We start from the raw sequence: 27,151 nt of genomic DNA, 5'->3' as shown, positions 1-27,151 counted from the left end.
TTTGGAAACCTAAGTTCTTGTTATTTCTCACAACATAACTTTGCTCCTGATTAATTCTATTGCGTTTAGATTGCAGTGTTAAGGTGACAACTGTAAAAATGCATCATTTGTACAGTGTACTCGACGCCGTGAAAATTATTGTTTTCCGTGTTCCTACATCGCTTATAGCTCTGGCTCATGTGAGACCACATCTCTCCTATATAACAGTGGCATATTCAGACAAAGAGTATTAGATTTTTCATTTTTCTTGATAAAATTTAAATATGTAATGTTTTCCTGACTTCAAAATATTTAATAATCTTTTACAGTGCATCGATATTTAAGAATGTGTATTTGCAATGAAAACCAGAATTTGGCGTGAGATATGTAATTAGAGACTAGAAGACGTTTATTTTTCTTAAAAATAAATGATGGTAGATGTTGTGTACATAGTTCCGCGTAGTCAGCGCGTACACAACTTTCCCACTAGAGCGCGCCCCACTAAGCACAACAGCGCAGGCGCAGCGCTCGTCCGTCTCCGCACTACGAGATGGCGCTGCCTAAGAGACGGGCCAAATTCCGCTTCCGCCGATCCGCGTATTAATATGTAACGCAGCCAATGAGATTGCTGCTAATGTAGAACCTTTTCTCCTCGTGGATCACACTCCCGCAGTGATACCTGAACGCACGAGGTATTATAACCAGTGTACAGACCTCCGATTAGTCAGTCTGCATTAGTCTGCATTTATCTGCACCTGTCTGTACCATTCTGCATTTGTCTGTACCAGTCTATAGTCAAGTTTCAGTCTGCGCCTAATAAGATTATCATATTCCTGTACATATCCATAAAGAGAAATGTATAGACACTTTGTCACGTATCAGAGATTTATGTGAGAATAAGATTAATGTACCAATACCAACGGAACTTCAGATGGTCAATTGTAAATAGCATCCAGAACCAAGTTAAGTAATTTTTATGCTTGTTACTATTTTAATAAACGTGTGTGAAAATTAATCAAGTTCTGTTTAAAGTTGGTCACTGTCAATCTGCTACTCTAAGCGTGCAAGTGGCATTTCTATCGTCTGACCTAACGGCAGAAGATAAACACGCCACGATAAGACCACGAGACATATTGCTCACACTCGCCTACTTCGTTAGAGCGACAAGTCAAATAATCTGATGGTGTGTGTACCGAAGGTCTTACAGTACGCACACCACAGTAGAGTATGAGTTAATTCTTACATATTTGATAAATTTTATATTTAAATGATTTAGGTATTCAAACCAAACAGAAAGTAATTGTATACCACAACGAGTTTGGCACCGCAGCCCGCCAGCCCGCTCGATTATCAATCTACGACGCTACTGATTACGCCAAGAATATAATTAATTTCTTATATTTATTACATAGTATCTCTCAAAAAACGTCAGACCTGATTTTTCTCTGTCATGTTGTGAAAAACATTAAGAACACGTTGTTTCTAATCATTAACGGTGATCCCCACGTTTGTTTCAGTACGAAACAGGAAGCAGAATTATCCATTTTCGCGGTGCATCTGAAGTGAGACAATCGGAGCACAAGTAGCGCTTAGAGTGACTGTGACTGTACAAGATTTTTGAAATAAAAATTACGTGGCTAAAGAATGATCAAGAAAAACTTTGATTGCTGTTAATACATCAGAATGTCTAAAAGCTTCATTTACAGTGACATAGTAATAACATATTTAATAAATAAGTCGGCGCTGCTTCCAAGAGCGGAACAACACCAGAGTACGAGAGCTGTGGTTGCTGACGCATCACCGCTTTTGTGTTTATTCTTATGATGAACAGACTAAAGTGCGAAGTCGTGCGGCGTACTGATGGAGTATCAGGCTGCAGGCGGCAGGCAGCGGACTTACCTGCCCAGCGATGGTGTGTAGGGTGACGAGCGCCAGACGCACTCCCCACGTGGCGCGGAAGCTGCGGTGCGTGTACAGCCGGTGGGCGCCTATAGTTACACCGAGGCCCGACACCACGCCCACCAGGATAGCTGCAACACCACACACGCCCTCACTGTTAGCTCGTCTGTCAGCTCCAGTGTGCAATCACAGCGCTACAAACCCGACATGCATCAAGAGTAACGGGGGAAAAGTGTCAGAGAGGCAGTGCATCCTTATACACTGAAGAGCCAAAGAAACAGGTACACTTGCCTAATATCGTGTAGAGCCCCCGAGAGCACGCAGAAGTGCCGCAACACGACGTGGCATGGAGTCGACTAATGTCTGAAGTAATGCTGGAGGGAACTGACACCATGAATCCTGCAGGTCTGTCCATAAATCCGTAAGAGTACGAGGGGGTGGAATGTCTTCTGAACAGCACGTTGCAAAGCATCCCACATATGCTCTATAATGTTCGTGTCTGGGGAGTTTGGTGGCCAGTGGAAGTATTTCAACTCAGAAGAGTGTTCCTGGAGCCACTCTGTAGTAATTCTGCACGTGTGGGGTGTCGCTTTGTCTTGCTGGAACTGCCAAAGTCCGTCGGAATGCACAATGGACATGAATAGATACAGGTGATCAAAAATGGTTCAAATGGCTCTGAGCACTATGGGACTTAACATCTGTGGTCATCAGTCCCCTAGAACTTAGAACTACTTAAACCTAACTAACCTAAGGACATCACACACACCCATGCCCGAGGCAGGATTCGAACCTGCGACCGTAGCGGTCACGCGGTTCCAGACTGAAGCGCCTAGAACCGCACGGCCACACCGACAGGTGATCAGACAGGATGCTTACTTAATGGTCACCTGTCAGAGTCGTATCTAGTCGTATATGGAGTCACTCCAACTGCACACGCCTCACACCATTACAGAGACTCCACCAGCTTGACAAGTCCGCTGCTGACATGCAGAGTCCATCGATTCATGAGGTTTTCTCCACACCTGTATACGTCCATCCATTCGATACAGTTTGAAACGAGACTCGTCTGAGCAGGCAACATGTTTCCAGTCATTAATAGCCCAATGTTGGTATGGACAGGCCCAGGAGAGGTGCAAAGCTTTGTATCATGCAGTCATCAAGGGTACATGAGTGGGCCTTGGCTCTGAAAGCCCATATCGAAGATGTTTCGTTAAACGGCTCGCACGCTGAGACTTGTTGATGGCCCTGCATTTAAATCTGTGGCAATTTGCTGAAGTGTTGCATTTCTGTCACGTTGAACGATTCTCTCTCTTCATCGTTGGTCCAGTTCTTGGCGGATCTTTTTACGGCCGCAGTGATGTCGGAGATTTGATGTTTTACCAGATTTCTGATAGTCACGGTACACTCGTGAAATGGTCGTGCGGGAAAATCCCCACTTCAGCGCTCTCTGGGAGATGCTGTTCCCATCGCCCGTGCGCCCCCTATAACACCACGTTCAAACTCACTTAAATCTTGATAACTTGCCATTCTTGCAGCAGTAGCCGATCCCACAACTACACAAGATACTTTTTATCTTATATAGGCGTTCCCGCCCGCACTACGGTATTCTATCTGTTTACATATCTCTGTATTTGAATACGCATGCCTAAGCCTGTTTTTGGAGCTTCAATGTATCTCTCTATCAAAATACATTTGTAGTATGGAGCACGCAGTTTATACGAAACGTTATTTACAGCATGGTACTTGTTGCCATATCTGTGGAATCTATTCTGGTTTTATACCATATAACACGAAATCTCTTAACACACTGGCGTTGAGAGGTACCTGTCCTATGATAGGTTATGAAAGAACCAGTGGAAATTTGCTGCATGTTATTGGTATGTACCAATGTCCAACTGGTAAAGGGAAGCCTGCTTATGGTTTGCTGAATTCTTATAATTTCAGATTGCACCTGTACGTGGAACATCGCAGACAGATTTTCATATTGAATTGGTATGCGCCTGTAGATAGGCAACCTAATGAACAGATTTGCAAGGCGTGCTGCTGTCTCACATTTCCAGAGATTTCGTGTCAATGATCTGCACGCATGTGCTGTCGTTCACCGCATCATAAAAGGTGTCCAAGTTGAACACCTGTGATGTTAGTTACAAACTTGGAGAGATGCTCTCTCCACTGATATGTGTCTACTTTCTGTGTCTTGTAGTTTCTGCGCTGCTGTTTTCTGAAATCCTGGAGGTACTTATGAATAACCCCATATCTTTCAACCCTCCCTACGTAGGAAAACGAAGCCGAGGGAATTTTTTTTTTTTTTTTTTTTGCATACTGTCACTTCAGACTATTACATTCGCTATAAGAAAAAAATGAATGTCTAGTTGGTTAAAATTAATTTTTTTAACGTTCTTAGAGAGCTATTACCGCTAGAGTGGCTGATTGCGAAAGCTCATGGGTTTACCAGCAAGCATTTTAAAGTCCTGTTTGTCATCGTTCTTATAATAAAACAAAAATGATTTGGGAGGGAGAGGGACAAACGCCACCAGGCTTGGTAGTTACCAATAATTACAAAGAGCTGACGTCCGCTTTTAGTATCATTACTACAGTCGGTAACTGTGCATGAAGCGTTAAACTGTGATGAGACTCTCAAGAATTAGAAAAAACACAGCACGTGAGATTTAAAATTAATTTAGAAAGTTCGGTAATTAATGGGTGTGCGAATTTGCATTTTAGTTTTATGTTCGATGTGTCGTCGGCCAGCAGCTGATAATTTTTCCCTTATTCTTGTGTGTCGCTACGTATAGATTACGACCTTGCTAATTTCCGTTAACACAAAGTCTTTGTACGAACCTGAACTCTTTCACATGCAGAGATATATTTGTTAGGTAAAGTAGATTGTTAACAGGCGCCAACAAGCAGCAACTTATTGTTCCAGAGTGCGCCTTCCAAAACTGCTGCTAAAAATTACACTACTGGCCATTAAAATTGCTACACCAAGAAGAAATGGAGATGATAAACGGGTATTCTTGGACAAATATATAATACTAGAACTGACATGTGATAACATTTTCACGCAATTTGGGTGCATAGATCCAGAGAAATCAGTACACAGAACAACCACCTCTGGCTGTAATAACGGCTTGATACGCCTGGGCATTGAGTCAAACAGAGCTTGGATAGCGTGTACAGATACAGCTGCCTATGCAGCTTCAACACGATACCACAGTTCATCAAGAGTAGTGACTGGTGTATTGTGACGAGCCAGTTGCTCGGCCACCATTGACCAGACGTTTTCAATTGGTGAGAGATCTGTAGAATGTGCTGGCCAGGGCAGAAGTCGAACATTTTCTGTATCCAGAAAAGCCCGTACAGGACCTGCTACATGCGGTCGTGCATTATCCTGCTGAAATGTAGGGTTTCGCAGGGATCGAATGAAGGGTAGAGCCACGGGTCGTAACACATCTGAAATGTAACGTCCACTGTTCAAAGTTCCGTCAATGCGAACAAGAGGTGACGGAGACGTGTAATCAATGGCACCCCATACCATCACGCCGGGTGATACGCCAGTATGGCGATTACGAATACACGCTTCCAAAGTGCGTTCATCGCGATGTCGCCAAACACGTATGCGACCATTATGATGATGTAAACAGAACCTGGACTCATTCGAAAAAATGACGTTTAGCCATTCGTGCACCCAGGTTCATCGTTGAGTACACCATTGCAGGCGCTCCTGTCTGTGATGCAGCGTCAAGGGTAACCGCAGCCATGGTCTCCGAACTGATAGTCCATGCTGCTGCAAACGTCGTCGAACTGTTCGTGCAGATGGTTGTTGTCTTGCAAACGTCCCTATCTGTTGACTCAGGGATCGAGACGTGGCTGCACGATCCGTTACAGCCATGCGGATAAGATGCCTGTCATCTCGACTGCTAGTGATACGAAGCCGTTGGGATCCAGCACAGCGTCCCGTATTACCCTCCTGAACCCAGCGATTCCATATTCTGCTAACAGTCATTGGATGTCGACCAATGGGAGCAGCAATGTCGCGATACGATAAACCGCAATCGCGATAAGTTACAATCCGACCTTTATCAAAGTCGAAAACGTGATTGTACGCATTTCTCCCCCTTACACGAGGCATCACAACAACGTTTCACCAGGCAACGCCGGTAAACTGTTGTCTGTGTATAAGAAATCGGTTGGAAACTTTCCTCATGTCAGCACTTTATAGGTGTCGCCACCGGCGCCAAACTTGTGTGAATGCTCTGAAAAGCTAATCATCTGCATATCACAGCTTGTTCTTCCTGTCGGTTGTATTTTGCGTCTGTAGCACGTCATCTTCGTGGTGTAGCAACTTTAATGGCTAGTAATGTATATTCTTGGTTGGCTACAAAAAGTAATGCCACTTCGGTCTGTCAACTTTTTCCTGGAAAGAAGAGGTGTTAAACAGTACCCAAACCGAACAGTATGCTTTTTTCCTTGGATGACTTTGGAGAAGTCAAGATACGCTCCTGCAATAGGTACAGGGTTCAGAAAAAATATGGAACACCGCGAGATATACATGCTTGAACATAAATTCAGATGCCAGCCTAGCCTGCGGGTTGCGCTATTGCAACTGACGACGAACAGTACCTGCGCAATGTCCTCGCACGTCGCAAGTGTCAATCGTAGTCAGAATAGTGTTTTGTGAAGGTGTGAATGCACTGTCTCAGAGCTAAGTGACTTCGAAGATGGGCAGTTTGTTGAAGCTCTATGGTGAGTGCTTTGGTAACAAAGATAGCTGAAGTGTTTGGTGATTCATGAAACAGCGTATCGTAGATTTATACCTCGTGCATGCAAAGCGGAATCATCCACTACAACACCGACGAAAGAGTGTGTTGAGTGGTCGTTACAGACGGTAACTGAAGAGGATTGTGACGAAATACAAGACGATAGCCCTGTCAGTACCAAAACAGCAATAAGCTGGAAATCGCAAGGCGAGCTGGAATTCCAGAACCACTCGTCAGTGATGCAAATACTGGTAACAGGAAAACGTGGTGCCGAATCCAACAGAAGAAAGTCATTCCATCGGATGAGTGTTGTTGCAAGCTGCTTCCAGCTTCTCTCAGAAGTGAAACACGGTGGGGGTTCGGTAATAATTTGGGCAGCCACATCGTGGTATTCCACGTGCCACAAGGGTACTCTGCGAAGTCGTATTGCTGCCATAGATTAGTTGACCATTTTGGATGATCGGGTCCATCCCATGGTACAATGTTTCTCTCCCCGTGGTGACGCTGTGTGCCTAGACGCCGGGCCGGCCGAAGTGGCCGTGCGGTTAAAGGCGCTGCAGTCTGGAACCGCAAGACCGCTACGGTCGCAGGTTCGAATCCTGCCTCGGGCATGGATGTTTGTGCTGTCCTTAGGTTAGTTAGCTTTAACTAGTTCTAAGTTCTAGGGGACTAATGACCTCAGCAGTTGAGTCCCATAGTGCTCAGAGCCATTTGAACCAACCTAGACGCCGGGGCATCTGTTCAGACATCTGTTCAGACGTCTTCTAGGACTGGTTCTGTGAGCACGAGAATTAATTGTCACATCTGTCCTGGTCACATCTGCCCTGGCCGCCTCAATGTTATTAAGCCTTTCTGGGCTATGTTAAAGAAGGGTGCGTGATCGTTATTCATCTTCATCATTGTTGCTATAACTTGCCACTATTTTGCATGAATAATAGTATCACATTCGCTTGAAAACAATACAGCACTAGCATTAATCTATTGTATTAATCCATTCTGGGATGACTGTAAGCTGTTTTGAAAGTTAATGGTGTTACTACGCCGTACTAGGCATAGTAATGTCTTTGCTGTTTCTATACATACACTACTTGACATTAAAATTACTACACCACGAAGATGACGTGCTACAGATGCGAAATTAAACCGACAGGAGGAAGATGCTGTGATACGCAAATGGTTAGCTATTCAGATCATTCACACAAGGTTGGCGCCGGTGGCGACATCTACAACGTGCTGACATGAGGAAAGTTTCCAACCGAGTTGGCATACACAAACAGCAGTTGACCGTCGTTGCCTGGTGAAACGTTGTTGTGATGCCACGTGTGAGGAGGAGAAATGCGTACCACCACGTTTCCGACTTTGATAAAGGTCGGATTGCAGCTTATCGCGATTCCGGTTTATCGTATCGCGACATTGCTGCTCGCGTTGGTCGAGATCCAATGACTGTTAGCAGAATATGGAATCGGTGATTTCAGGAGGGTAATGCGGAACGCCGTGCTGGATCCTAACGTCCTCGTATCACTAGCAGTCGAGATGACAGGCATCTTATCCGCATGGCTCTAACGAATCGTGCAGCCTCGTCTCGATCCCTGAGTCAACAGATGGGGACGTTTGCAAGACAACAACCATCTGCACGGACAGTTCGACGACGTTTGCAGCAGCATGGGCTATCAGCTCGGAGACTATGGCTGCGGTTACCCTTGACGCTGCATCACAGACAGGAGCGCCTGCGATGGTGTACTCAACGACGAACCTGGGTGCACGAATGGCTAAACGTCATTTTTTCGGATGAATCCAGGTTCTGTTTACAGCATCATGATGGTAGCATCCGTGTTTGGCGACATCGCGGTGAACGCACATTGGAAGCGTGTATTCGTCATCGCCATACTGGCATATCACCCGGCGTAATGGTATGGAGTGCCATTGGTTACACGTCGCGGTCACCTCTTGTTCGCATTGATGGCACTTTGAACAGTGGACGTTACATTTCAGATGTGTTACGACCCGTGGCTCTACCCTTCATTCGATCCCTGCGAAACCCTACATTTCAGCAGGATAATGCACGACCGCATGTTGCAGGTCCTGTACGGGTTTTTCTGGATACAGAAAATGTTCGACTGCTGCTCTGGCCAGCACATTCTCCAGATCTCTCACAAATTGAAAACGTCTGGTCAATGGTGGCCGAGCAACTGGCTCGTTGCAATACGCCAGTCACTACTCTTGATGAACTGTGGTATCGTGTTGAAGCTGCATGTGCAGCGGTACCCCTACACGCCATCCAAGCTCTGTTTGACTCAATGCCCAGGCGTATCAATGCCGTTATTACGGCCAGAGGTGGTTGTTCTGTGTACTGATTTCTCAGGATCTATGCACCCAAACTGCGTGAAAATGTTATCACATGTCAGTTCTAGTATAATATATTTGTCCAATGAATACCCGTTTATCATCTGCATTTCTTCTTGGTGTAGCAATTTTAATGGCCAGTTGAGTATTTTATTTTCCAGTTTCGCCTTGGATTATCCCAGTCGCGAACAAATGATTTATACAAATCTGTAGCATTGGAACGACAAGACTCCTATCGCCACCGCGTACGGAACAGTTATTGGTGTCACGCCACTTTTGCTGTCTTGAGATCTTGCACTCCCCGTCGATTTGTCAGTCGTTTGCTGGTTGGGCAAGACGATCAATATAAACACATTACGTCTCGTCCATATTGTGGGTACCCGCCATAGGGACACGCTATGTGATACGTCGCACAGATACTGAGATTACACGCACTTCCGTGTCCGGGGCGAACCGTGATTACACTGCTTGATCAAAAGTATCCGGACGTCCCTAAGCAATGCGGAATTAACCACTAGATGAAAAGGAGGCGGATAGCGTTGTTTTACCAATAGAAAAGCAGCAACAATGGAATGAGTCCGTCAGCAGGGCTCAGTGGACTAATAATTGGACGTCACCTGAATAGCAGATCCATCAGGCATGTTTCAGCCGTTATAAGGCTGCTAAAGTTGACTGTTGTGATAGTGAGGTGGAAACGTGAAGCAGCGATCACAGCGACACCAAGACCAGATAAACGCCTTGTACTGACGGACAGGGACTATTGACAACCTCGAATCTAATTCCACCCAAGGCAGTTTCGACAGTATGTTGAATGCTTTCCTGTGTGCTGGTTCCGTTGATCATTTCTTTTTCAATTTCGTCTCATTTTTCCTGCAGTCAGTTCACCTTGGCTCCTTTGCACTTCCTGTGTATTCCATTCCTAAGCGACTTACTTGGTTGTGTTTCCGTGTTTTGTCGGTCGATTGAAGTATTTCTTGTGTCAGTGAAGGTTTCATCACAGTTACCTTCCTTGTATCTATGTTTATCTGTCCAACTTCTGTGATTTCTCTTTTCATATACGTCTATTCCTCTTCAACTGAACTTCCTACAGAGGTGAAGGTTTTTTTTTTTTTAAATTACCGCTACCAGTCACAAAATTTGTTAACTAATGTATTATTTATTTATCGTGCGACGTGTTTCGAGGGTATACCTCATCATTAGGCTATATGGGATTCCAAAAACAATTTCGCAATGCAGATATTAAAAAGTCTTATCATAAATGCTGTGGTTGTCCTGTTGAAGAAAAGAAAACCTAGTAAGAGCCGATGTCACTTTCTAAACTGGACTGATGTTTGCATGAAAATGTTTTGCAACAGTCACTCACTTTGTTCATATGGCGTGGCAGTCTCGTTGTGATGAGCTGAGGTGTTTCCATTTCTGTGACTCTCTAGTCAAAATGGCTTCCAATTCTTCCTACAGAGGTATTCATTTCCGTAGTATCTACAGCCTTACAGAATTTCAAACGCATCTCATCTTCCGTCATTGCTTCAGTTTCTCACTTCTTTCCAAATTTATTTTTCTAGACGACTCTTTTAAGCATCAGTCTAGCCTTCATTATTACTAAATTGTGCTCTGAATCTGTATCTGCTCCTGGGTACACCTTACAATGTAATGCCCAATTTTGGAACCTCTGCCTCGGCATCTTGCTGGAATATTTCCGTGTCTCAGGGCGTTTGTCGGGTATAAATCCTCCTCTTGTGATTTTTTAACAGCGTATTCGCTATTACTGACTGAAAGGTTCTGCAGAACTCAATTAGTCTTAAGCTTCTCTCATTCCTACTATTCTCCAGTAACTCTATCTTCTATTGCTTCCCCCTACTACAGCGTTTCAACCTCCGTGATTGTTAGATTATCATCTCCCTTCACACACTGAAATATCTGTTCAGTACCGTCATATACTTTCTCTACCTCATCATCATCATCATCATCATCATCATTATCATCATCTATACCTGAACCACAGTAGTTGGCGTAGGTCTGCCGTCGATTCTGACAACAACCTTGTCGCTATAAAGTTCACAGTGACTCACTCGCTGCCCTACCTTCCCATTCAGTCCTTCTATTCATCTGACCAGAAATCCTTATCTTCTTTCCATTTTACTTCATTGAACCCAACACTGTCTAAATTGATCCTTTGTATTTTCCTTTTCAGATATTTTGGCTTCTCTACCACTTTCAAATGTCTTACATTCCACTCCCCGGCTCGTAGGACGTTACCCATTCTTTGGTAATTCAATATTTTTCTCGTGGTCAGCACCTCCTTCACAGTACCCCGCCAAAGATCCGAATAAGAGACTAATCCTGAATCTTTTGCCAATGGAGAGATCAATCTGGCAATTTATCAATTACACGCCACATATCCTGTGAATACGCATAATGCGCCTTTAATTCAGTGGTTTCCGTTGACTTCCGCATCCTCAAGTTATACGTCATTCCGGATTCTTCCACCTTCTAAGGGCAGTTTCCCACCCCCGGAGTCAAGAGAGTGCTCTGAACCTCTGTCCATTCCTCCGCCCTCTTTGACATAGACGCTGGCAGAACTAGGATGTCTTCTTACGCCGAAAGTCTACAGCTGCCATTGCTGATAATTTTGATTCAAGATTTAAGCACTCACTGGCTTCGAACACGAGACCCTGCACTTTTGACTACTAGTCAAAGACACAACCCTTCTTTTTTTCCCTTCATTTTGTTCGTCCTTGTTCTCGTATTTGGTCTGGGCGGACGTCACATGAAACCCCTTCAGCTTCATCGTTGAATACTTCACTCAGTTCGTTGACCGATCACGCTGAGCTATAGTGCTGGCACTCCTAGACCACGCATGGACCTTTATTGGCTCATTAAAGCGTACTTTATGCGGTCACCAATTTAGAAACGACCGAAGATACTATAATTGAACAGTATCAGATTTGGCGTTACGGTCTGTTGGTTTCTCAGTCCAGAATCAAGCGGCTGCTACGGTCGCAGGTTCGAATCCTGCCTCGGGCATGGATGAGTGTGATGTTCTTAGGTTAGTTAGGTTTACGTAGATCGAAGTCTAGGGGACTGATGATCTCAGATGTTAAGTCCCATAGTGCTCAGAGCCATTTGAACCATTTTGTTGGCTTTTGTCTCGCGATCTTCAGTGGAAGCTTGTTTATCGATTTTCCTGATTTCGCTAGAACAAGTGGTTGGCCTTGTCAGAATACCACCCTCCATTGCCGGTGGCATCACTCTCAATGGGGGATGAACTTATGACAATACTGTCCACTTGTTGTGGCGAAACGTCAGGAAAATCTTTAACCAAAACATCGGCCTAAGATTTAGACAGGATCCGTTCGGTTATGGTATCTTCGATCAATTACTCGGAGAGATCAATATAGTTCTGATGAATGGTAGATAGACTGATTGAAAAAATTTGAAGGAAGCGTTCGTGAAGGAAGCGTTCACAAGAGGTTTCATTTTGCAACTACGCATCCAGCCACTTCTTATGTATTATTCGTCTGTTCGCACATTCAACCAATTATGTGACCAAAGAAATAAAAAAGATTTAGAGCGAATTGTTGCCATTCATCTTTCTCATGATTAGTCAGAACTGTTGAATCACAGTGATGACATTCTTTATTGGAAGATGCTGTAACGGAAACTTATGGGAGTAATAGAACTTCTTAAATTTCCGAGAGATGGCGTTCCAAGATAAGTCGAGAAATATCGTTTCCACATATATTCGCATAATGAGCGAAACGGCAAACCAGAGAGTCGTTCTGAAAGTACGGACGGCCATTCCTTTCCTGCACGGTACTCAAATGGAAGCGGGATGTGTGAAAGTGGTACTGGAATACTATGTACAGTTCACATTGTATAGTGCACTGGCGTGCCGAATGCAAAATAGACAGATGAAAATGCAGATGTCGTAAGAAACCTTTGCTTTTCGTGCCCCATTAACGGCGAGCATCAGTTTAGATAAGAGGAAGACTGGAAAGGATGTCGACCATGTGTTTTTCAAATGAATCATACCAGCATTTGCTCCAAGCCATTTAGGGATACTGCCGGAAACGTAAATCCGGATGGCCAGATGGAGATTTGAACCAGGCGCTCCCGAATGTGAATCCGTTAACTTAACGACTGCGTCACCTCGCTAGGCGGAAATAAAAGTAAAAATGTTCATTTCTAGTACGATTGATGGAGGTAGTTTGCATCACGAGGATTTGTCTGGAAAGAGAAACAGAAATTATGATATTCAGCCTATGATCATTACGTCAGTCATAGCGACAACATTCTTTGGTAATCCACGCCGTTTAAATCCTTAAGTATCTCCTTGGTAGATAAGTATTTTCTGTTCCCATCAATAGATTGTAGTCGATAGAGATTTTGACAACAAAACGTGATTTATTGTCAGCTGGAGAACTTAAGCAGTAGCAATGAGAGATACGGTATAAAAATATTATACCATATGTAGTATGTCTGTAGCGACCAGAAAAGGGTTTAAACTAAGAAAAGGAAAGCTACTATGTACCCACTTCAAATCCCTAATTTTTTTTCAGCCTTTATAATCAGTAGCATTAGCTTATCGGTCTTAGTGTAAGACGCAACTCAGCCTGGAGAATCAGGAGAAAACCTATTCCTCACGATGTAGCACAATTCCAACACACGCCATCCTCCAGCTGTACGTGTTGACACAGGACGACTGAGAAACAGAAACCACGCTATTACGCTTTTCACGTCGTGAAGAAGTGGAAGTGTCTGCCAATTTGTTGCCTACGCTTCATTCGCAGGCCTAGCTATTCGGAATAGCTTCGTTAATTAATGCTCAGCCATGCCTAGTGACGGAGTTGCCTCACGACTTCCTCATTGCAAAAAGATTAGCCAAACCAACAGCTGATCCACGATTTTAGACCCGTCGTGTATACTGTCTATAACAGTTTTGCTAATGACAGCAAATAAGTTAAAATGAACAAGAATAATATACATAAGACTGGAAAAGAAAACTGATGATCTGTTAGACAACGATCAGTTTGGCTTTAGGAAAAGTGAAAGCACCAGAGATGCCGTCCTTAAGTTATGCTTAATAATGGTAACAAGACTGAAGAAAAATCAAGACACATTGACGGTATTTGTTGATCTGGAAAAAGCGTTCCACTACGTGAAGTCGTCCAAGATGTTCGAAATCCTGAGAAAAATACATGTAAGCTATAGGGAAAGATGGGTAATATACATTATGTACAACGACCAAATGGCAACAATAAGACAGGTAGGCAAAGAATGAAGTATTTTCAATGAAAAAAACTTTTGGTGTGGTCTCAGTTAAGAGTGAAACATTTTCCAAATTGAACTCAGGACAATTGTAATTAATAGAACTGTATTTAATATCATACTAAAATAGTGGTCACGGTATCAGGATAAATATTTTCTTGTTCATTCTCTCAACAAACCCATTATAAGTAGATAATACTGTTTTAATACTAAAATTTTTCATTTATATTAAGATAGGGGTGGGACCGATGACCATAGCAGTCTGGTCCCTTTAATCCCCCAAACCAACCAACCTAAGATAGGGGTCTTATAAACGTCTCTCCTGCATTTCTGCGGATCTAAGCACTCAAGCATCCAATGCTTAATAATAGTGCCGAAACGACTGTCAACAGTAATCTGCGCAGTCATTCATTCTCGGAAAAGGAGAACTGTTACGAACTGTTTTCCGCTATTGCCTGTGGGTCCTTTCACCGTTAGTTAATTTTCTCGACTGTTTTCTGTGAGTTCTGAAGAAGATAATTAAGCAGCTCGGATTTGCTTTCTCTTGATTGTAGTGACACCAGGAAGAACTGCACTTCGTATACTCTCGGTTTTACGGTCACAGTAAATGCCTATTACTCAGCCCATTGGCTGTGTTAAAACACAGTATTTTCGTATTTCTTGTTCATCAGTCCAGTAATTTTACGTTAATGAGTTTCGATGCTGTCTCTATTTTTGTAACAATGCTAATTAATTCTCTACGAGATAATGAAAACAGTAAAGAGGAAAGTAATGTATATGAAATAAATTGGAAGATTAATTACTGTAAAATAAAAATGAAATAAAAACAAGGAGACTTGAGTGATAGTACGTACAAGTTTTACGTTTATAGGAACATAAACTACTCGCAATAATAACAATATCTTGTGAAAACACTGGGCGACTGACGCGGAAGTAAAGTAGATTGTTGGTGCAAAAGTGCTACACAGAACTGCCACACTTAAAACAGCTACGATTCTCTTACATCACCTGTACGTAACAAACGACTGCACCATTGATAACTGGAAAGCAGATGAGTCTGTGAAAGTAGAAAGAAGTAACTGCAGTAGGCTAGACGGAGGATCGGTATTGCGTCACTATTTACTGGATGAACTGCGTTGGGGAAACTGTGGGAGGCTAGAGGCGGGTTAGATTCGGAAGTTAGTAAGCCGTGACGACATTTCTGGCGTTGGGCTCACCTCCCTACACTGGGAAAGAGCATTTACCTGGATAATTTAGCTATCATAATTTGTATGCTTTTACGTCTTAAAGTGAATAACAAAAATTTTTGTTTATTTGGCCATTTAGTTATCATCTATACATCATTAGCGCCGGCCGCGGTGGTCTCGCGGTTCTAGGCGCGCAGTCCGGAACCGTGCGACTGCTACGGTCGCAGGTTCGAATCCTGCCTCGGGCATGGATATGTGTGATGTCCTTAGGTTAGTTAGGTTTAAGTAGTTCTAAGTTCTAGGGGACTGATGACCACAGCAGTTGAGTCCCATAGTGCTCAGAGCCATTTTATACATCATTAGCTTGAAAAGGAATACGATGAGTTTTTATCTATGGTAAATACATCGACACCAATGCTCTCCTTGTAACCACCACTGATAATCAGAAGGGAACTGAAGCGAATCTCGCAGGCAGGACACCCTCTGATCAATGGCATAATAAATATATTTTTCCTGGAAATAGGAGAAAGCCAATGATTACGAAACCTCTTGAATGGTGGACCTTGTATGAAAATAAAATATTTTTAGAAATCCTAGCTGCAATAAACTTCCGAGAAAAAATACACTATTCTTTGATAATATCGTACAACATAAAGATTCTCCAAATGCTATTTTCCTGGATTCGATAAAGAGTTGTAAGGATGGATCCAAGGCCATCGACAGCGAAATGTAGGATGTGCAATATACAACACTGCAGAAAATTATCAAGCCCTATATTCTCTACCTAAAGAGACAACACTCTGTTACGCGGCTGACATCGCAGTTAGGGAAGCTGTAGCACACAGCATGTCCTCCACGTGAAGCAGTGTGTTGATATTGACCTGTTCCCTTCATGCACTACAGAGTTTTTAGAAACCAAAAAGGAACAAAAGTGTGTCGCCTATAGTTATAGACATTATTTTAAAAAAGTCGTTACAAATAAGCAAGTAGGAATAGGAACCGATTTATTGTGGATTCTAGGCTACAGTAGCATCTTTGATAATGAAATAGTAGACAACTTAGCGAAGCGAGCAATGAACTTAAGAGATATCCCAAATGACAGACTTCCTTATCAATAAATGCTGAGCTTATTCAACGTAAAAGCGGGGAACGACTAACAGGCAGAATCAGATTCCCCCAAGGTACCAAAAGCTGTCTAATATGCCCAGCTGCCGGCTAAAATAGCATTATATCCTTGGTTTACTGACTGTAGTGGGAACAGAAACAGCTGTAAAACTACCGTACATGCAACAGTAAACTATCAAAGTAAGAATAGACTACAGCAGCTTTCCTAGCACCCTTGGTCAGTTAAGATCGTAATCGCGTTACCCGTTCATTAGGTGTGTTACGTTCGTATCGGGCGTTATCTCATTTCGATTCTTTGTCTGCGTATGCCCAAAAGCCAGAAACGGTCAGCCGACTAGAAAATGAGTGACAATATATAAACAGAATAGTAATCTACGGAATATTTTTGTTCTACATACAGTAGCTATCCTGCTGTCTGTTATTTAAGAATAAACAGTATTTATAACAAAACTGAAATCGTCAATGTTTAATTCAGGTTTTATCCGAAAATTGTCGATTTGTACTGTGAAATAGAGAGATGTTGACGTAAAAAGAAACGACGGACTGAACATACAGAGTTAGAAAACCCGACGTGAAACCTCACGATAAAACCTGTCGATATATAGCTACGCGGGTCTATAGCACTCCTCTTCAGGTGCACATGATGTAATCTGCAACAAGGACCTAGAGAAATACATTTGAAGTTCATATGATGATCTTAGTTGCTCGGACGCAGTTTTGACCGCGAACTACTCGTTTCCCATTATCTTAATTAAAGACCTTGGTACTCGTCGTGTTGCTGGCTGTTGGCAGCAACCATGCAAGAAGAAAAGGTTTTCTGAGATCTTACGAGAATCTGAAAAGTGGTTAACATTGAGGCATACGAGAAATATGTTAACCTAGTCGCAGCTTAAGTAGTATCTGTATAATGGTTTGCTGGTTACACTTCGCTGGTCCGCAGCTCGTGGTCGTGCGGTACCGTTCTCGCTTTCCGCTCTCGGGTTCCCGGGTTCGATCCCCGGCGGTGTCAGGCATTTTCTCTCCCTCGTGATGACTGGCTGTTGTGTGATGTCTTTACGCTAGTTAGGTTTAAGTAGTTCTAAGTTCTAGGGACTGATGACCATAGCTGTTAAGTCCCATAGTGCTCAGAGCCATTTGAACATTTTTGAACACGTCGGTAAACAAATCAATTATTTTCTCATTTCGCACAAACTGTATGGTTGAATCCTTCTACGCACTGTGTCCCACTTCCATTTTATACTTGTCCCCAAGACATGGAAAAAGTGTGAAACGGCTGTAAACAATTTGTATAGTATGCGGTCTGTTTCAGCCAAATACGATTATCTGCCCCCTGCAATGTTAACATCACGAAACATAAGGAGATACATGTATCTGTTCTCTTTATATAAGAGAGCTGGCTTCGACGACCAGTTTTAGACTGAATCATATCATTTTGGGTGTTAGGTTGCGTCACCGTGAAACACTAAGACAAAGGATTTTAATAAAATATGGTCTCGATGTTTCAATTATTTCCCCTCAAGTAATGAAGTAAGTTTCATTTCAAAAGTTGAAAGTTCTCGGGGTAGTTGGTAGCATTTGTCAAACTCAATCTACACACTTTACCAAATGCGATAGCATTGTCATCCGATGACCGTAGTGGTGAATTTGATACTGTAGAACTATCTCCAAAATGTCTGGCAGGCAAATTGGAAGTATTAAATTTAATTCAGAACGAAGAAACAGTTGTCCTGTTTAGTGACGGATCAGTGAGGAAGATTTCGCGCTTAGACAGCGACGCCGTAAGGCAGAGCGCTTCCCATTATGTAAGCGAGAAAGCGAGAAGTGAGCAGTAATAAACAGGGAAGAAATGGAAACCAACGCTATTGTCTGCTTTGGCGCCTAATCAACATTATGACATCTCCACACGCATTAAGATTTAAAGTTGCTAAACAGCTTCGCTGTTTTCCAGCGGTGTGAATTAAGAAGTAATCTGCTGCACTGCAAATCGTTATGAACTTTCCTCAGCTGAGAAACGTGTTCTCTCAGAAACGCAAGATACGCTAACGCACTGTCCTTAAAGGAAGTGTTCCAAAGAAATTCAAGAAATGTTTTCATTAGAACTACTGCAGCCCAAGAACAACATAGAAGATTAAGTTATTATGAAATAATTTAATAAGCATACCCATACCATTGTACTGGTACTACTTTTTCTCTGAATAAATAGACATTTGTCGTTAGTTTCCTTTTCAGCGAACAAATTATGTTGTTGACTGCTTATTTACATCCGAAAATCTGATAAAATACAGAGCCGTAATTTCATCAATGAAAATCATAGGGAATATTTAGTGTAAATATTTCTCTATCTATGTTAGGTATACGTTACGTGATCAAATTGGAAGTGGCGTCCCTTAATCACGTGCAGTTTTGTCAAAGGAAAATGTGCAGCAGCAGTAGCGCAGATGTCTCGAAGAATTTATGAACATTTCCTGTGAGACCAACAGAACTACGGAACTTGCAAACAGCGGAGTCAGCAGTTCTTACATTGGCTTCAGTGCTTCACGCAACACTTGATTTAAAAGAACTAGAAAAACAAGTAAGCAAAGAGAAGAGAAATTGCTTTCCGATATTAAGCTACAAACAATGCTTTAATCAAAACTCAAACGAGCAAAGTAAAGTTGAAGTACACTTTTCTAAGTGGAGTTTCTTATAGCACCAAAATCGAAGAAAATGAGATAAAAACGGAATAAAATTAAACAAAAATAGCGATTTTGTTGCCAGTTAGGTGCATCACCAAACCAAGAAATGGTTAAAACAAATATGGGAGAAGCGATATTTGATGTCAATATTACTTCTTTGTGAAATTCTCAGTATGGCTTCAAATGGTTCAAATGGCTCTGAGCACTATGGGACTTAACTGCTGTGGTCATCAGTCCCCTACAACTTAGAACTACTTAAACCTAACTAACCTAAGGACATCACACACATCCATGCCCGAGGCAGGATTCGAACCTGCGACCACAGCGGTCACGCCGTTCCAGACTGTAGCGCCTAGCCACTCCGGCCGGCCTGTCAGTATGAAAAACTCGTGAAGAATGAATAACATTATTGAGCTAAAGCTGTTGACTGAGTTGGCGTATAAATTGCCTGTGTTACTTGTTGCGTATAAGAATTCAAGTATGGAGCAGCAACATTGTAAAAAACCAATCAATGTTTGGTGGATGGTTACTGGGATGTGTAAGAATCTGCACATGTCGTGACATCGAGTCAGACTTTGCACGTTCTTTGAAGAAAGCCATTTAAATAGCTTCTCGCCTCGTCCAGAGCTCAAATGGACTACTATCTGGAAAAAGAAACGAGTGACTCGCCGGCTGATGATTTGCGGGACATGTTCAATGGGGGACGACAGATGATCGAGCAAAACAAATTATCCCTTATGGCAAATCTAAAACTTGGATAACCAGACGAAGATTCCAATCTCTGTCCTTCCACTTACGAAGAGTATCAGAATTTAAAGTACTGTGGATGACGAGGTCAGCAAGATCTGGAATTGAGAGGAAATGGGAAAGGAAATCAGCCTTGTCCTCCCAAAGAAACTATCGTAGCGCCGTCTTACCCACATACGAGTCCAATGTGTTAACCACAGGTGTAGACGTAACGCCAGGAGTGCCCGACGGAAATTTATTGGGAGACTTGCTGTCCATGCTGTATAGTAATTATATTACGTTAAACTTTTTCAGGTGATGCAGTTATTTATAATCAAACGATACCTGAAAAAAAGCTGCACAAATACAGGGCTATTATAAATGATTGAAGCGATTTCATAAATTCACTGTAGCTCCATTCATTGACATATGGTCACGACACACTACAGATACGTAGAAAAACTCATAAAGTTTTGTTCGGCTGAAGCCGCACTTCAGGTTTCTGCCGCCAGAGCGCTCGAGATCGACAGGAGCCGAGAAAGCGTACGTCGTGCTTGAAATGCACTCACATCAGTCAGTCATAACAGTGCAACGACACTTCAGGACGAAGTTCAACAAAGATCCACCAACTGCTAACTCCATTCGGCGATGGTATGCGCAGTTTAAAGCTCCTGGATGCCTCTGTAAGGGGAAATCAACGGGTCGGCCTGCAGTGAGCGAAGAAACGGTTGAACGCGTGCGGTCAAGATTCACGCGTAGCCCGCGGAAGTCGACGAATAAAGCAAGCAGGGAGCTAAACGTACCACAGCCGACGGTTTGGAAAATCTTACGGAAAAGGCTAAAGCAGAAGCCTTACCGTTTACAATTGTTACAAGCCCTGACACCCGATGACAAAGTCAAACGCTTTGAATTTTCGGCGCGGTTGCAACAGCTCATGGAAGAAGATGCGTTCAGTGCGAAACTTGTTTTCAGTGATAAAGCAACATTTTTTGTTAAAGGTGAAGTGAACAGACACAATGTGCGAATCTGGGCGGTAGAGAATCCTCACGCATTCGTGCAGCAAATTCGCAATTCACCAAAAGTTAATGTGTTTTCTGCAATCTCACGGTTTAAAGTTTACGGCCCCTTTTTCTTCTGCGAAAAAAACGTTACAGGACACGCGTATCTGGACATGCTGGAAAATTGGCTCATGCCACAACTGGAGACCGACAGCGCCGACTTCATCTTTCAACAGGATGGTGCTCCACCGCACTTCCATCATGATGTTCGGCATTTCTTAAACAGGAGATGGATCGTGGTGGAGATCATGATCAGCAATTCATGTCATGGCCTCCACGCTCTCCCGACTTAACCCCATGCGATTTCTTTCTGTGGGGTTATGTGAAATATTCAGTGTTTAAACCTCATCTACCAAGAAACGTGCCAGAACTGCTAGCTCGCATCAACAATGCTTTCGAACTCAATGATGGGGACATGCTGCGCCGAGAGTGGGAGGAACTTGATTATCGGCTTGATGTCTGCCGAATCACTAAAGGGGCACATACCGAACATTTGTGAATGCCTAAAAAAACTTTGTGAGTTTTTGTATGTGTGTGCAAAGCATTGTGAAAATATCTCAAATAGAATGTTATTGTAGAGCTGTGAAATCGCTTCAATCATTTGTAATAACCCTGTATCCAGTTGAATCTTGATAGGATTTAGAAGCGGCGTAAAGATAGAAAACTTATATTAAACACCTATAAATGTAAATTATGAGCTCCAAAAAACACGGAAATGACCAAAATGTTAAAGAGTCACAAGTCACAAGTGGAAGCAGTAATGTCATAAAATACATAGGTGGAAGACATTGTGGGGATATGAAATGGAATGATCACATAGGCTCAGTCATAGGTAAAGCGGGCGACTGGCATTGACTTACTGGTAGAATATTAGCAAATTGCATTCAGTCAGCGGAGGATGTTGATTAAAAACACTCGTGCAATGAACCATAGAATACTGCTGTTGTGTGAGGGCCATACGAAGTACAAAGGACGAATGTTCACACGTTTGACTGACACACGCAAGAGTATTTTGTAAGTGCTGAGAAACCAGAAATAGTAGGCTCTTAAAGATGTTCGATTACATCTCTAAGGATGTTGATTAAAAATACTCGTGCGATGAATCCTAGAATACTGCTGCTGTGTGAGGGCCACACGAAGTACAAAGGACGAATGTTCACACGTTTGACTGGCACATGCAAGAGTGTTTTGGAAGTGCTGAGAAACCTGAAATAGAAGGCTCTTAAAGATGTTAATTACATCTCTAAAGCTTACTCACAAAATTTCAAGAGCTGATGTTAAAAGAGGAGTTTAGGAATGTACGACAGACCCCGACATATGGCTTTCCGCAGAGCGCACAGACACATGTCAGCAATCACGCTTCCCTTTAATTTACTTTTCTGGAACGGGCAGAAACCCTAGTCTGTGGTAAAACAGGAAGCACCATTCGCTATATATTTCGCACTGATATGAGGAGTACGAATTTAGACGTGGATGTAAAAATCTCGTAATAGTCTACATCTTGTTACGACGGTATGAACACAAAAAAAATGACTAGGTGAGATTAGGACTAGCACACGGAGGGTTCCGTACAAACTTAATTATGCACATGGGAAGTTCATCCATTCCGGGAATCAAGAATGTAGGCTATTATTGCCTATTATGTACATTGATACTGGCAACATATCGGCCCCAGTGATTCCAGAATTTTCGAGGATATTTTTTACAGTAGTATAAAAGTCGAATAAAGGAATGAGGCGACCATTATTTTAGTAATCGGTGGTGCCCGATTCAGGACGATTGGGCCGCAATTGCAATTCCGAGACGAGTCATATGAGCAATGAAGTCATTCTTTGCATGATGTCTGACTTTACCATTGCGACGCAGTCAGCTTCAATGCAGAACTACTGTTTTAATTTCAAGTTTGACGTCGAACAACGAATGACAAGTGTCTTTTACGTGTGGTATAATTACAAATTAACAATTTTAGGATCTTTTACTTTAATTACACTGTGAAACATCAGTTCTTGTCAAATTTCATCATTGTACATCAACGGGAAGTACCCTATAGGGTTTTGTGTGTGAGTCTACGAGTATCAAAAAAATGTGACGTAAATGGCCGTGTCTTTTGACTGCGTTGATTTAAAAGAATCAATTTTTTACGCTGCCAAGGGATAGTAAGCCTTAGTATATGATATAAATTTCAACGTTATACGTCTACCCTTCCAATGAGAAAGGGGTCTTAACAGACTTACGAACGAACAGAGAGTCAGATGAGAAATGAAATTTTTTCCTGTTATATAATTACAGATTTACAGTTTTGGGATTTTTTCCTGTGGCTATACTGTGGAACCTTCTTTTTTTAAACATTTCGTGATCCGACGCCTACGGAAGAACCCTATAGGCTTTGATAAGAGAGTTTGCGAGTATTAAAGTTGTGACATAAATAGTCGTGTCATTTGATAGCATTGACTTAGAAGCTTCAATTTTTTACACCGGCACGGAATTTTTTTTCCACGGAGCCCTGATAAAGGTTTCTTTTTTGCCGACCGAGGTACCGAATCCCCCACCCCAAAAAAAAAGAAATGAGATGATGGTGGCCTATAAATGAAATACAATGCACTCATTTAGTTTGTCGAAAATGGTGGTAGCAATACGGGATCGTTCTTCGCCTACTGTATGAACAGTCGTCAACCAAACTACAGCTTCGTTCCACGCTTGGAAATACAAACAGCAATCCTTGAATTTGGTTGATTGTTTGTGGTACTGGATTTCTGTCCACACGTTTCAAAGTGTAGGGCGCCCCCCGGCGGGACGCAGGAGCTGTAGCAAGTGCCGTCTTCCATCCGTAGCGTTTCACTCTCTACGTACAGCGCGAAGCGGGAGGTCACGCTGAACGGTGCTGAAGTCAACAAAACATGAGAGTTCCGTTACACGGAACGAGGCCGAGTAAGCTTTCACTGAAAACAATGTTTCGTCCCAAGCGGAGGTGTCGCACTTGGGATTTCCATGTTCGCTCCTTACGCCGGGGACTGGGGATGAGACGGACGTACAATACTTCTGTGCTTTGGAAAAACTTTGTGAGAGGCCCGAAACAGTTACTGACACACGGTGTAGACACATTCTTCCGTTTTTGAGCGTCGACTAGATCGCCAGTTCACAGATAAATTCAAGTACTTTCCTGTCACTGAGAATAAGCACGTACGAGTGTCATTTCGGTTGGTTCAAGAGTTCTGCAACAAATGAACGTCATCTCTCTAATTACCATCGTCTGCTTTCTTTTTCACTTTTAACTTGTGTGTAGCTTTCATGTACATGAAATATTTTTCTCCATAATTTATACATAAAAATCTCGGCTTCATCTCTGACTCCGATATTTAGTTGTGGCTCTCTGAGCACTATGGGACTTAACATCTATGGTCATCAGTCCCCTATATTTAGTTGTCTCGGCGTGGAACAACGCGTTATAGAGCCAACTAGAGGGAAAACTAAGAAATATACATAGCCGCGTTCTGCGAGCGGGAGCACTACTAGACATACAAAAAATTTCTATTTTTCGCTCCATTAAAGTAATATGAAAAGTGCTGGAAGTACAATAAATGCTTCTAGACAGTGAGATCAACGAATTAATTATAAATGAGTCATTCTTGGTTATTGTATGTTGAACACATTTGCAACATTGTAATATGAAAATATAATATTCTAAGCTATCTAAGAAACAAAGTCTTTTATTAATTTTTTGCAATAAATAACATTTGATTTGCAGTTGTAATTCATTAACACTATGGCCTCCAGCTACAGGGTGTAATTAATTTCTCTTGAACAGACTTTGAAGGCAGATTCTTTACACCAAAACAAGAAAAAAGTCTAGTAAACATGAGCTCATAAATTCATACTTTAAGAGCAATGAGCACTTGTTCAGAAGAAGAGCTGTTTTTCACAGCAGCGTAGATGAACAAGTGATCATAGTTCTTAAGATATGCATTTTAGAGCTCATTTTTACTTTTTTTATTGTATGGGACCTGGATTCAAACTCTATAAGGGAAATTTAGTTACATATTGTATAGTGCATTGTACACATGTTAAGCCAAAATTTTACTATTACTGGATTGTGATGACAAATGCGAGCAGTACAAAACTGGATTCGATCTTTACGTCCGTTGTACGGACAATCATCAAACCCACTACGATCGTCGGGAGGGAACCATCCTGCTGATGGGTAAGATACAATTGTCTTTCCTTTGAAATATCATTGAAGACAACATTTAAAGAAGAACAGGGATTTCCGAAAGCTATGAAGAATCAAATGTAACAATGTCGTATCTGCTGTCGATATAGTTACGCCCAAAGTACTTAAGCGGCAAGTGTTTATACGCAAGGCTCTCAGGAAGGAAGATTTCAGATTGGCCTGCGAATCAGCAGCGAGATAATACCATTCTATTTTTAATGCTGCTAACGTCATGACGTCATTGTAATATTACTAAGTTATATGCCTGCAAATCTTGCTGATAGTGTCAGCTATAAATGTGGTACGAAACCACAAGCGTTGCTGCATATATTTAAAGGTGTAGTACAGACAGAAATAAATAATCTAATTGAATGTGATTGCCCCACAGAGGCTGATAATGTTAGGGAACTATTTATGTTATCGATATTCCAGGTTTGGCTTGCAGACCTATTGTTTCATTATTAGATCGAATCCTTCAGCCTAGTTGCAATACTATCGTTTCTGGACTGGAATGTCCCAGGATGAATGCTGACGTTCAGCTGCTTCTTAGATTAAAATAGTGTTTGAACCGTCCGGCCTCCCAGATGAAGGTTCGAAGTGGTTTCGCTAAATCGATCAGACCAATGCAGTAATGGTTTCTTCAAATATAAAAAACGGTTCAAATGGCTCTGAGCACTGTGGGACTTAACTTATGAGGTCATCAGTCCCCTAGAACTTAGAACTACTTAAGCCTAACTAACCTGCGGACATCACACACATCCATGCCCAAGGCAGGATTCGAACCTGCGACCGTAGCGGTCGCGCGGTTCCAGACTGTAGCGCCTAGAACCGCTCGGCCACACAGGCCGGCTCTTCGAATATAACATGACCGATTTTCTTCACCTTTCTCGCTCTTTCAGAGCTTGTGTTCCGTCTCTACTGACCTCGCTACAAGGACGCTACATCCTTCCTTCTATCTGCGGACAGCCTGTCGTTTGTGCTTTCCAAGCACGCGAGGTCACAGCTTCCTGCCTTGAAGCCAACGAACTAGCACCTCTGGGAGAAAGCTTAGGATGGTGAATGACCTACATGATGCCCAGATAGACTTGAACATCCGAAACGATGTTTGAATTCTCTTGAGATGCTTGAAGAATAGCATGTGTAGGGGGAACTGTGACCTATCCGACAAATGTGCTCGAATGGTCGTGTTGGTCGATCGTAACTCCTGGAAGCAACGTTTCGGATACGAGTAGCGGTCTGTCGATCGGGCAATATAATCAGACGTCGCGCTAGCGAGAATGATTTTAAGCAACGTTCCTTTCAGCATCTTTCCTACGAGTTACTGCGCACGTATAGCTTCAAACACATCTGACGCACGGCGTGCGGCGCTCTTTCCGTAATGGGTCCCACCTCCCGGCCCCACCGCAGGCTGCAAAAAAGAAACATGTGGCCACTCTCCTTTTGTTTCACACGCTCGTCTCGTCTGCCGCTGACCCCATTCTCGTCAGCAAACTATCTTTCCGGCGAACGTTCGCGCCTTTTGAATATAGGCACAAAGAAGAATCTGAATCGAGTTTCAATTTATTGGTTGTGGGTCATTGTGAAAGTTTTAGAGAGATGACTGTGATAAATCGTGCTAAAGATGACGCGGTATCAGAGTACGAATGAGGACAGCAGCAACATCAATCGATCGTATAAAGATGACAGAAAATTATTGCTGGTATCTTACAACTTTCTCTTTAGTTGTGAGGGTAATACCACGGGCAATACAATTACTTCAGCGTAATGTATGTTGACTCTCACATTTGGAGCCTACTGTCTGTTTTAGGTCTTCACTGACGAGCTTTGAGTGACTTTACATCACAAAAAGAAGACCGAATATTCGTAGAAGGCTGTTCAGTCTCTATCAATGTACCACGCTAATTATTACTGTTTATGTTTAAAG

General features: G+C 42.5%; 1 protein-coding gene across 1 annotated transcript in view; it reads right to left on the bottom strand.

Annotated features, from left to right (window-relative positions):
* The window catches only part of LOC124796076 (acyl-CoA Delta-9 desaturase-like), a 145,535-nt gene that overhangs the window by 68,289 nt on the left and 50,095 nt on the right, over window positions 1-27,151 (bottom strand). Inside the window, exon 3 of the mRNA XM_047260162.1 lies at window positions 1,879-2,009. Coding sequence (XP_047116118.1) covers window positions 1,879-2,009 — 131 coding nt within the window. The remainder of the gene's footprint in view (window positions 1-1,878; window positions 2,010-27,151) is intronic.

This window comes from Schistocerca piceifrons, chromosome 4 (assembly GCF_021461385.2).
Source record: "Schistocerca piceifrons isolate TAMUIC-IGC-003096 chromosome 4, iqSchPice1.1, whole genome shotgun sequence".
Classification (NCBI taxonomy): Eukaryota; Metazoa; Arthropoda; class Insecta; order Orthoptera; family Acrididae; genus Schistocerca; species Schistocerca piceifrons.
This window is presented reverse-complemented; position numbering and strand designations above follow the sequence as displayed.